Source organism: Carassius auratus, chromosome 24 (assembly GCF_003368295.1).
Source record: "Carassius auratus strain Wakin chromosome 24, ASM336829v1, whole genome shotgun sequence".
Lineage (NCBI taxonomy): Eukaryota > Metazoa > Chordata > Actinopteri > Cypriniformes > Cyprinidae > Carassius > Carassius auratus.
The window spans coordinates 11,909,815-11,922,673 of record NC_039266.1 but is presented as its reverse complement, the minus strand read 5'-3'; the positions used below and the strand labels follow the sequence as shown (position 1 = coordinate 11,922,673).

General features: G+C 38.8%; 1 protein-coding gene across 2 annotated transcripts in view; it reads left to right on the top strand.

The window, feature by feature from the left end:
• Positions 1-12,859, top strand: part of dok6 (docking protein 6) — a 92,496-nt gene that overhangs the window by 32,007 nt on the left and 47,630 nt on the right. For both annotated transcript variants that reach the window (XM_026201031.1, XM_026201032.1), the window contains exon 2: positions 2,854-2,961. In XM_026201031.1, coding sequence (XP_026056816.1) covers positions 2,854-2,961 — 108 coding nt within the window. The remainder of the gene's footprint in view (positions 1-2,853; positions 2,962-12,859) is intronic.

Sequence of the window (12,859 nt, the reverse complement as noted above, 5' to 3'; positions counted from 1 at the left end):
GCATATTGCTAGTTTTGTCAACTTACGAACTAAAATATTAAGCTTAATGAAAAAATTCATAAACGGCAAGTTAATTCAACTTTACAAAATAAATTGAAACAACTAAACTGCAAAATATTCTTTTTACAGAGTTCCTGATTTTCCCATTTGCTACAATGTGGATGAAATGGAGCTATTTTGCATGTAACCTTTTGGCTCGACACACATAGCAGGTATCAGGAGCACCAGGCGTGCGTACAGGAATTCAACCAGATCAATTATGTTGAGTGCCAAATTAAGCATTGTTCTTTTCCCATGCACTACATCAGTGGAGTAAACAAATTAATCTTGCTCATGTATATGAATCCCGACAGGAATACTCATACATCAACAAATGAGCACTGGTTGCCTGCAGCAGGATTCTGTAAATGAATCCTCCTAACCTTAAAAGCATGCTGGGTCATATGTTTTTAAGTGTGCTCTGGTGGCATTATGCTCCTCGGCACAACACACAATATAGGTATGCAGAATTTCTTTTTGAAAACCAGACTCGAGGTACCATTAAAATTCTATATTAAAGACAATAAACAGTGGCACTGATCCAGGTGGACTCTTAAGCCTCGGTAAATATCCATCGTAAAATGTTCAGCTACATTAGAAGAATCGTGTGATGTTTTATCATGCAAATTAATCAGAGATATTAAACAGATGTGGATGGTCCTGCTAAGAAAAGGCCATTCAAACCTCATTTGTTAATTATGAAAGTTGGAACTGCTGGGTTATTGATTGGTCAAAGTGGTTTTCCCTATGCCATTTAGGGAGATAACTGGGTCTGTTTTTGGGCAGTGTAACATAATAAACACAAGTGTCCGGGGAAATGGATTGAAATGAGTGTGTGTTTGTGGATTTAAATATATATATATATATATATATATATATATATATATATATATATATATATATATATATATATATATATATATATATATATATTAGGGGTGTAACGATACGCGTATTCGTATTGAACCGTTCGGTACGAGGCTTTCGGTTCGGTACGCGGTACGCATTATGTACCGAACGGTTCGTTGGACTAATTAATTATATTTGGAAAATAAAGAAAAAATTGTGAAATATAATGATATGCGTTCAACAAGGTAGCCCAATAACCCAAACGACGTAACAGGCAACGCCCCTGACACCCCCGAACAAGAAAAAAAAAACACCAGCTTATATGTTTATGTTAGGCTACTCAGGTCAGGCGTTCGCTCACTCAGTACGCGCTGAAGGCTCGTTGCAAAATGGCCAATGCGTTTAACAGACCACAAATAGAAGATCCTCCAATAACCAACAGGTCAGGTGTTTGGGTGCACTTTACCAATCGATCGGGACATCCAAACAAGCACGGTAATCAAAATGGACTAGTACTGTACTGTGTCGGAATTTCCTGAGCAGTACGATTCAATTAACAGGCCTGCACGTTATAGAAGAGCTGTTATAAATAGAACGTATGCACGGGCAGTTTTGAAAACTCCACCTACTTTGCTCTTGGCATAGTGCAGCGCAAATCGCGTTGTATCTGAAGGGCAACGCTGAGCCCAGGATCCAGCGCCGCGCGTATCGCGTCCTGTGTGAAAGACCCTTTAGTCATTTTGCAACGAGCCTTCAGCGTGTGCTGAGTGAGCGAGCGCCTATAGTGGAAAACGCATGTTTTAAGAACATTCTTAATGTAATTTAGCCCCGTTACTATATTCCTTCACGAGCCCATTTCAGCCAGACCGTAATTCCTGCTTTGTTCCAAAAAACATAAGCCCTATAGAGAACCAATTGAGTAAAAACACACTCAATATAAAGAGTTATAGAGTTCCATATGAAAAGTTACATCTTTGTATTTGTTCATAACTACTACAACAATATAACATTTTCAATTTTTTTTAATAAGGAGCTGTTTTTGTTTTATACAGTATGCTGCTAAGAAAACACCATAGAAGATGGGTAAAGAATAGATCATTGTTCAATGTAAAAAAAAAAACAAAAAACATACTTTGTTGCCAATTTGTTCTTTTTGCTGTATCTAAAACGTACCGAACCGTACCGAACCGAACCGTGACATCAGTGAATCGTACCGAACCGAACCGTGAATTTTGTGAACCGTTACACCCCTAATATATATATATATATATATATATATATATATATATATATATATATATTTTTTTTTTATAGAGATTGTGCACATTCTATCACACTCTCTCTTTTCCGTTGACCTTGAAAGGCTGTCAGGGGAATGTAAGTGTTTAATCTGTGAAAGTCTCAGACGTTGCTGGGAGGAATGTTTCTGACAGAATTTTAGACCTTCATTTCTTTAAATAGTACGCAGGGGGCAAACTCAGACAATGGACATTGAAATGAGAGTGGCACTGAGATTTAGAGGTTCTTTCATGCGTATCTTTGCTCAACTGTATATTGTGTTACATAAGAAAGTTTAGGCAAAGTGTTTTATTGGAAAATGTTTTCAACATTGTATTCAAGCTGGTAGATGTCAATAAAGCCTGGTATTATGTTTGTGGCTTCGTTTTCTTTAATTGAAAGTTAATTTAAACTTTTTCATTGTATATCTATATTCATTCTGTATTTAGATAATTTAAGATTTATAAATATATATTACATACATTTGTTTAAAGACTTTAAAAAAAATCCAGTTTATCTCCAAATAAAGATTGTGATGAATTGCAATTAAATTGTATTAATTAAGCAGCATGGATTTCAGTTATTTTTAAACTAATCAGATTTTTATTATAATTTAATATTTATTATATTTATAATATTTTTATTATAATTTATTATAATTTATAAGTATGTTTCTTCCATTTACAGATCTTCAGAAGATGCTGGCTTGTATTCAAGAAGGCGTCCAGTAAAGGACCACGCCGATTGGAAAAATATCCAGATGAAAAAGCAGCTTACTTCAGAAGCTTTCACAAGGTAATTGAGATTTCCATGCTTTATTTTACATTTTTCCATGTTTAATTCAATTTATCCTGATTAATAACTTCATTTTGATCACGCTTACACATCAGTAAATTAAGAGGCACAAAGGGTCCATTCTGTTTAACATGCATCCTCGGTTCATTCCAGGCTCAAGGATAGCTCTATTCATTACCTGTGTAATTTATTTGCACAGTGCCCCTCATGAGAAGTTCCTCTGACAGTGAGAGCTCTGGCTCAAGGGTTCATACCGTGAAAGAAACTCTGAGTCTAATTATTTAGCTAGCAGGGGTCGTAGGTGTTTCAGAGTGAGCGCTGTGTGATACTTTTGGAGCTGACAGTAGTTCAGGTTAAAGGTGTAAACGTGAGCACATGTCTGTTTATTGTGTTGTGGCAGATGCTAATATGATGTGCTCTCTGTGGATTGTTGGTCAGAGGGTTGTATCTGACATTGGCATCGCTCCAATGACTTTGAAAGTCACTGTGATAAAGGATTTGATAAGATGGTCTTATCAGCATAGAGTACCTCTACCTCACCCACTCTGAAATTGCTTGCAGGGGGTTGGGATTTCCCCAGGTGGTTGAAACATGTAGTACAAAAATTTTAGATTTATTATAGATTGGTTTTAGAAATAAATTATAGATAAAAAGTAGTAGTAGTGTCATTTTTAAGAAAAAAGCAGAAGCCAGTACTCCAGTATTCAGTTTCTGATGATTTTCCTTCAGAAAACAATCTAATATAATGATATGTGCCAGGTTGCATAAAGCATCTTAATTTTTTCCCCCTTAACTATGAGACTTAATGCCTAATTTTCCCTTACCTAAGGTAATTATTTAAGGGTGTAGCAGATAATCCCTTAAACACTTCCCTTAACAAAGGGAAGCCGTTAAGTTTCACAACAACGACCCAGGTTTGCCGTTAAAAAATCGACTGTTGCCATGGTCACGTTATTTGCAAATGCATATAGCGGTGTAGGTTTCCACAGAAAACAATAGAACATGGATAAGGAAAACAAAAAAGAAAACCAAATATGAAAGAGAAGGACCAGACGAGACCGAAACAAATAAACTACTCAACTTTGTGTCAGTTCAATCCCACAAGACTTTTATTCATCTTTGGACAACAAATAAAGATCTCCCATAATTTCTGTGCATGTAGAGGTTTTCATTTTTTTTTTGTGTGTGAATAAATACATATTTAAATGCAAAGAGACAAGATAGTCTATGCATGACATTTTATTTGTATCCAAAACTATGTGAAAAATTAAAGCACTAAACTCTCATGCAATGAAGCTGGAGGGCGTTCTTGCGCAGAAAGTCCAAACCGGACTTATACGCTTAATAAAAAGCAGAACTGTAAACACAATAAAATCAAGATTTCAACAATATGTGGTTTATGTGTGTTTAAGTCATCTCCAGGTAATATGTAGGAAAATACAGGAATAAAATATTATGGAAAATAAATTTGTTCTTGAGTGTCACGTTTGTGCTAATTATGTGCTGAATGTAATTGATCAATGTTTATATGTGAATAAATGCATAAATTTAAATCTTTTTTTTTACATATAAAGTCTTGTAGAAGACTTTTGTGTAACACTTAAGTTTGACATTTTCCAAACCTTATGTTATACTTAGGAAAATGACAGTTAAGGGGCTTTATGCAACACTTAATGTGGTTTAAGGGATACTTAAAGGGGGGGTGAAATGCTATTTCATGCATACTGAGTTTTTTACACTGTTAAAGAGTTGGATTCCCATGCTAAACATGGACAAAGTTTCAAAAATTAAGTTGTACGTTTGAAGGAGTATTTTTGTTCCAAAAATACCTCTTTCGGTTTGTCACAAGTTTCGGAAAGTTTTTTTCGAGTATGAGTCTGTGTGACGTTAGATGGAGCGGAATTTCCTTATATGGGTCCTAAGGGCACTTCTCCCGGAAGAGCGCGTGCTCCCGTGGAGCAGAGCAGAGACATTCACTGATCAGAGCGAGAGCCAAAATGACAGAAAAGAACAAGTGTGTTTTTGGTTGCCAGGGCAAGACAACCCTGCACAGATTACCAAAAAAAAACCAGCATTAAGGGACCAGTGGATGGAGTTTATTTTTACAGAGCATCAACGGAGTTTTGCAAGTGTTTTTGTTTGTTTCCTGCATTTCGAAGATGCTTGTTTTACAAACAAGGCCCAGTTTGACGCCGGATTTGCATATCGTTTATTTCTTAAGGATAATGCAGTCCCAACGACAAAGGCTGTGAGTAAAACTGCTTCAAATATCTCTGTGTTGTTAACTTAGCTATCGGTGCGTAAGCACATCAAGTAAACAACATGCGATGTTGTCATCAAACTGCACTTTCCACATGTACAACTTAAAAAAAAAAAAAAAAAGACGACATAAAGTGGAACTTAGTCATTTTCCAAAACCGCTTAACAAATATATACAGTCTCAATACATACCACATAGAGACGTCCTACTGTAGTCGTTGCTGCTGCTACTCTTGTTAAATTTCAGCCTCTGGATCTGATTCTGGATCATAAATATACGTCTGAATCTGACTGTTAGCCATGGTTTGTTTGGGATGATGTTTTTTTCCTCACGGTAATGTCACAGCTTCCAAACGCTCTCAACGCAAAAGCTTACTCGTGCTCATGATTCTTTAGCTCCGCCCACACGTCACGCCTCCAGGCACTCGTGTTTTCCCGGGAAAAAACGGTACAGACTATCTTTCTCTTATAAATATAATAAAACTAAAGACTCTTTGGAGTTATGAAGGATGCAGTACTACTCTATAGGTACTCAAGATTAACAGGATATTGAGTGAAAATGAGCATTTCACCCCCCCCCCCCCCCTTTAAGACAAATTCTAAGGGTTTATAACATTTCACCTAAAGAAACCCTTAAGTAACATTTAAGGGGTATTTTATGCAACACCCTTACGTGTAAGGGGAAACTTAAGGGAAAACTACACTTAAGGTGCTTTATGCAACCGGGCACTGATGCTCAAGAAATGTACTCGGTTACAAATGTAACCTCAGTTCCCTGAGATACGGAACGAGTACTGCGTATGGGGTAAGCTCCTTTTTTCCTTGATACTGAAGCCTTTTTTCAATAACGCAGTGCAACTGCACTGCCATTGGTTTAATCTGTAAACTTGTTTAAACCAATGACAGCGCTGCGTAGCTGCGCGAGCCTGTGGCGATGCAGCATGCCAAAGCCCGCCAAAATGGGCGGGGCGAATGGATGTATAAGCAGGCAAATCGCCAAAGGAAATCAGGTCATACAACTGAAGTGAAGACACTGAAGCTGCAGCCTCGTGGCACGGCATATAATGCATAATCTCAGGGAACCGAGGTTACGCTCGTAACGGAGTACGTTCCATTTTGATACTTCACTCATACTGCGTATGGGGAACGAATTCAACCGCGCCGTGCCACAGTAGGGAACGCCAAACTTATCTTGAACACCTTGGGGTCCAGGGGAGAAGTGAGAAGGCTGGAGCCTTCGAACCCTTAACGCTACACTGCTAAGAGGGAGATAGCTCCCTGGAGGTGGCATGATGACGGAGTCTGATAGAGGCTGTCATATCAAACCAAAAGAACCTGAGTGTGCAAGGTCGCGATATCCAGGTTATAGAATCTGACAGAAGTGGACCAGCCGGCCGCCTCACAGATCTCTTTAATGGAGACACCACTAGACCAGGCCCAAGAAGAGGCCATCCCTCTAGTGGAGTGGGCTCTTACTTGGGCTCATGGAGGAGTAACATAAAGTGATAGCATTGACGATCCAACACGAGAGGCATTGTTTTGAGGCCGAAGACCCCTTGGTGCTTTTTGAAAATGTTAAATATTTATTGTGTTCGCCATAATAACAGCGCTTGCATGGTGGGCCCAGGTCGCATAGCAGGCAGGCGATAGAGCTTTTGGGGTGGTCTGGCCTCAGCGGGACTTTGCCCCTTACTCTTTCTGGGGGCGTCAAAAAAGGCCACTTTGTCTGCACTTTGTCTCTCTTTTAGAGCGGTGAAAACCGCTGGAAATTGCTCTTCTGTGATTGACGGATGGCGGCAGGAGATCACTGACAAGCGGCCGGAAGCGGGCCTGAGATTGGTGCTGAAGAGCAGCTGTCTTCGATAGTGCCAGCGCTGCAGGCGGTCGCTGGTCTCAGCTGATTTATTTTAGGGTCCAATTCTCACTATTAAATCCAGATTTTTGAGGTTCGGCCGAATACCGAATCCACTGTTTAAGATTCGTCCGAATTCAAAACCGAATACTGAATCCTACTCGCATATTCCATTAGCACAGTAAAACACATTAATGAAGTAAACAATGTCCACAGCAATGTATTTTTCATGTTATTTTATTTTAACTGTAAAAAAGAAAAAAAAAAGAATAGGCAACATTATGCAAGGATGACAAGTGAGAAAAACGTTTTCGACAATTACCAAGCTTATACCCAAGTCAGTGATGCGCGGGTTGATCCAAAATGAGCGGGTGCCTGCGGTCGCCCGCGGTTACGAGTCATTCAAAAATATGTTTAATGATATTTGGGTCGCGGTCGGTCAGGTCCTAGTACTAGACACATTTTTGAAATACATAGTCCTACACTTTAATGGCTGAATAACTGGTGAAGATGATGCACGAGCTCAGTCTACACGTAAAGATGGAGGCGTCAAAGAAGACTGCATGGGGAGCAACGTTGCTGTTTTTGGTAAAATACGATTTTGATGACTTCATTAAGTTTTGTTTTATAGAAAACTCTTTTTAAAAGATTTTCGTTTTGTATAAATTATACATTTTGATCAATGTTTTATCAATCAGTTGCCTATATTTAATAAATAACTATTAGAACAGTAGCCAAATATTACGAAAAATATTACGGAAGATCACACACATCTCCTGCATCATAATTACATTAACGTAAAACCTCTAATCTTTCACATGAAATGAGAGTTTAATTTATTTATTTTTTTAAACAAAACGCTCTGCATTAACAGGTGACAGCCGGTTGTGAGCGTGGGAACTAATGTCCCCAGCAGTACTGAAAAGTCTTTCACTGGGTACACAGGTTTACTGGCGCACAGAGGTAGATTTTTGCCATTTTTATCAGCAGTGAAAATCGCTGCGGGTTTGTCTTCCACCACTGAAGAGGATCCTCTCTAAAGGGGCGGTCACACTGCACTTTTCGTTCCATTGAATTCCATTCATACGCATGCGAATGCATCAAACCGGAAACGCAAACTCATGCGACAAATTTCGCATTTTGCTGCGTTCCAAAGTTCAAGTTTGGTGAACTCTGACCTGCGAATTCGCATCACGTGAAGATGTGGGAGCAGTAGAAGATCGATACTTCACAGCGTGACCTCTCTGTACAGAAATTCAAAAATAAAGGAAGCGCTATATAACTTTAGCTCTAGCGCAGCGTCCTATTTTATATAATACATATTTAAAAGATTATAAAAATAAAATAGCGCAAGCCTTGGGTTCGGTTCGGTGAAAAAAAAAACACTAAGGTTCGGCCGAAACCGAACCCCGTCAAAAAGCCAGGTATTCGACCGAATCAGAATCCTGGATTCGGTGCATCCCTACTATTAACTAACCATTAACTATGACTTTTACCTCAATGAACTCCTTATTTGCTGCTTAATAATAGTTTATAAGGTATTTGTTAAGTTTAGAGTATTGGGTAGGATTATGGATGTCATGCATTATATGTACTTTATAAGCACTAATAAACAGCCAATATGTTATTAATAGACATGCTAATAACCAACTACTTATTAGTGTGAATTGGACCCTATACTAAAGTGTTACCAATTTTTTTAATGTACACTGAACAAAATTATAAACACAACAGTTTTGTTTTTGAAAAACCAGTCAGTATCTGGTGTTACAACACATATGTGAATCGTCACAGAAACCAGTGACACAATTAAAATTTCTAAATTTGGGATTTTCGTTTTTTTTTGCAGAATCTGTTAGTTGAGATCGTGAAGAAGCCTATCCGTGTTTTAAATAGCAGTGTTGGCATATTTGAAAGCGTACATTTTGAGGTTGAAATCGGCTTCTTTTTCTGAGATTCTAGCACGCAGTAGGGGCGTGTCATTGTCTGTGTGTATTTCCATACAGGATAAGCCGTCTTTTGTCTCTAAAGGGAAGCGTGGCTACTCATTATGCAGCGCTCTGGCCAGCTCTAGCTGATATAAAAATTCAATGAAGATGGACGCCGCAAAGATTATCACAGACAAGCTGAACCGTGGCTGTTACACCGAAAATGTTTAGAAATACTTCTTCGACAAGCCGGATGCTTATGAACGAGTGCTCACTGATTCTGAAGATGATCTGAGCGACGATGAAAGCAGCATAATAAGACTGAATAATATCCCTAATCTAAAACTGAGTGAAGATGAAGACGAGGAAGAATGTAACGGACTGGCATCAGACAAGTTGGACTGTAAGATATCGGAGGCTATATCCATAGTAACATTTGATGGGGATAAAGACAGAGAAATGTGGAAAATATGTTACTTTGAATGTAGATGCTACATGCTACACGAGGAGATTGGAGGAGATGCATGGGACAGTCCTGTAGCAAGAAGCTTACTCCAGACATTATGTACAACATAAGGCTGTATTCTTTAGCTGCGGAAAAATAGTGGCAGGACATGTAAATTATTGGACATTTAGAGGCAAACAGACGCACAGTGCAAACTTTGGGGATGGTTACATCCACGAAGAAGACCCTGACAAAGAGAAAGTGTGCCCGAATTACTTATTTCATTGGAGGCAATGAGATCTGCAAGAACACTTGGTATGGGGGTATGGCTTATCTAAATGAGATGTAAATGAGCCCTATTGTCACTCCCAGCAGGTGAGAACAGGTGAGAACTGCACAATCTTTAGAAGCCATTTTCTCCCTTTTGAGCTTTTTTAAGTGCCTACCTTCAAATGGCTACAACTTCTCCAAATATTATCAAATTTCCATGTGTTACACATCGTTGGAAAGCTTGGAGACTACACTTTCAGAATCTGCGAATAACTCAAAATGCCCCAGAACCGACTTGTGTCCCTACTTTCCGTGATTGGTCACATATCTTTTGCATAGAGTTGATCAGGTTGTTGATTGTGGCCTGTGGAATGTTGGTCCAATCCTCTTCATCTGCCCTGTACAGGGAAAACTGTGATTCATCCGTGAAGAGAACACCTCTCCAAAGTGCCAGACACCATTGAATGTGAGCATTTGCCCACTCAAGTCGGTTATAATGACGAACTGCAGTCATGTCGAGATCCCGATAAGGATGACGAGCATGCAGATGAGCTTCCCTGAGACGTTTTATGACAGTCTGTGCAGAAATTCTTTGGTTATGCAAACCGATTGTTGCAGCTGTCCGGTGGCTGGTCTCAGACGATCTTGGAGGTGAAGATGCTGGATGTGGAGGTCCTGGGCTGGTGTGGTTACACGTAGTCTGCAGTTGTGAGTAGGCCTGTCACGATAGTCGATAAATCAATTAATCGCACAATAAAAAATGAGCTTGATAATTTTGTGTCAACGCGCCCAGTGAGTTGTATGTATTATTACCATGCAGCAAAAAAAAAAAGTTTAACTTATAGTATTAGAGGCCGTTCACATGTTGCGCCTAAAACGCGTGGAAAACGCTAGGCGTGTTGTTTTCACCTTCGTTCCAAAGCGCTCGGGCAGTTGCGCTCCTGAGGCATCTGTCATTGCTAAGCATCCATCAGCCGCGATATCCGTTACAAGGAAATTTCGGCAATCGATTTACACCACCGAAAAACCTTTGCTGTAACTTTCATTATGAGGGTGCATACCGCGCCTCTACATTTGAAAAAAAAAAAACTTGAGCACCCAAAAGACGCGATATGTGAACGGCCCCTTAATCGTCAAAATGTTTAATTTCGGTTAACGGTTAAGCGGTCAATATAAGCATCCCTTACTGTCATATACACATAATATAACATACAAATATAGAAAATGTATTCATTTTAAGCCACACAAAGTCAACATGTTGGTATTTCTTGCTTGGAATCTGCCACACCACTGAGGTGGATGGATTATCTCGGCAAAGGAGAAGTGCTCACTTACACAGATTTAGACAGATTTGGTGAACATAGTAAAAGTCAGAGATCTTTGAGTTCAGCTCATGAAAACAAGTAAAAAACTTTAAAGTTATGTTAAGCTCTTTCACCTTTCTAGGGCAATATAGCTCTTGCATATTATTGCTCTTTTGTTGGTTTTGATTGCTTTGATTGTCCTCATTTGAAAGTCGCTTTGGATAAAATTGTCTGCTAAATGACAAAATTTGAATAGAATGTAAATAACAAAACTAAATTGAATTTTTTCAAATAAATAAGTAACATTTTGCATTTTAATCATGAACAAACAAAGATGCTGCATACATGCAACATTAACAGTTTTGAATTTGAATTAGATTGTACAATTTAAAATTTTTGAAGCAAAAACACAATGATTTGACTTCAGTTTTGTAAAACTAAATAGGCAACATGAAAAGAAAAACTACCATCTAAACTGTTGTAAAGACTGTAAGTCCCCCTCAGACATGCATTCATATAAACTCCTACCCCTAAATGAGTCACGATTTGTTTAGCATCTCAACCAATTTCAATCTTTACATATTTGAATAAATTTTCAACCATCTCACAGTTAAACGTTACATCCCTATTGGTCACATTGCACACACATAGGGCTGGGTATTGTTCAAAATTTTTCGATCCGGTGCCAATTTCGATACCTCAGTTTCGATACCGGTTCCTAACGATACTTTTTTGATACCATATGTTTTAAAATCCATTTCAACATCAACAAAAATACATTAAACACAAAACTTTTATTTTTCACCTTAATTAAAACAAATTCTGGTAACACTTCACGCTCAGGATAACATTATTAATACAACTGGTTGTGCTTTTTGGATAGGGGTGTGCCATTTAGGGGCGGACTGGGACCAAAAAGTGGCCCTGGACTTTCTGGCCCACAGCAGCCCACTACATCATAACACAAACTCCCCTGTTTTGATGTCATTTATTAATTTAATATTTAAGTAAACAGTTTGGGGATTTTAACCAATAGGGCAACTGATCCACCGTTGAAAAAAAAAAAAAAAAAGAACAGCAGCTGTTCATGTAGCGACTCCTAGTGAGCGATACATGCTCATCAAGACACAAACATTCTTCTAGAACTCACTCTTTGAAAGCACGCACTCCAAGCAGCATTTCAGACAATGCGCGTACAGAGAATTAATTCATCTTTCGCGTATCGTAACTTCTGAATGAACGCACACACACAATTATACCAAAATAATTGTCTCTGCAAGTATTCTCGTAAACACAGTCGGTAATGTTTTAAGTGAACGTATACAGTGGCCTGCTGCTCAGAGAAATTCGCTGTAGCGGACGGATAAATCTGTCTCTCTCTTTCTGTTTTTTAAGACGACGTGAAAGGGGGCGTGTTTCAAGATACACAATGGAGTAGACCAAACTAAACAGGGAGGGAGGGCAAAACACTCATCCAAACAAATGCTTCATTAACACCGGCTTTGGTTGCAATACTCTTATCGCATATGTTGCACTTGGCTGACTCGGCATCCACTTTTATAAAGTGTAGCCACACTTTAAACCTCTTTGTCATTGTAAAACGGAAACGTTTTGAGAAAAAAACAACTACAGTTGTGTTGTGTGACTGCGAGTATCTTCAGAAATGCTCCCCGTCACGTCACGTGGTGGTGGACAGCCAATCACGGCAAATTTAGGTCCTTACATGCACATATGCTACAAGCTCACACAGCCGCTTGGCTAAAAAAAAGAAAAATCCGGCCGCTTGGCTTTTGGAACCGAACTTTGGCACCGAAAGATAAATAATTTTTCGATACTCATA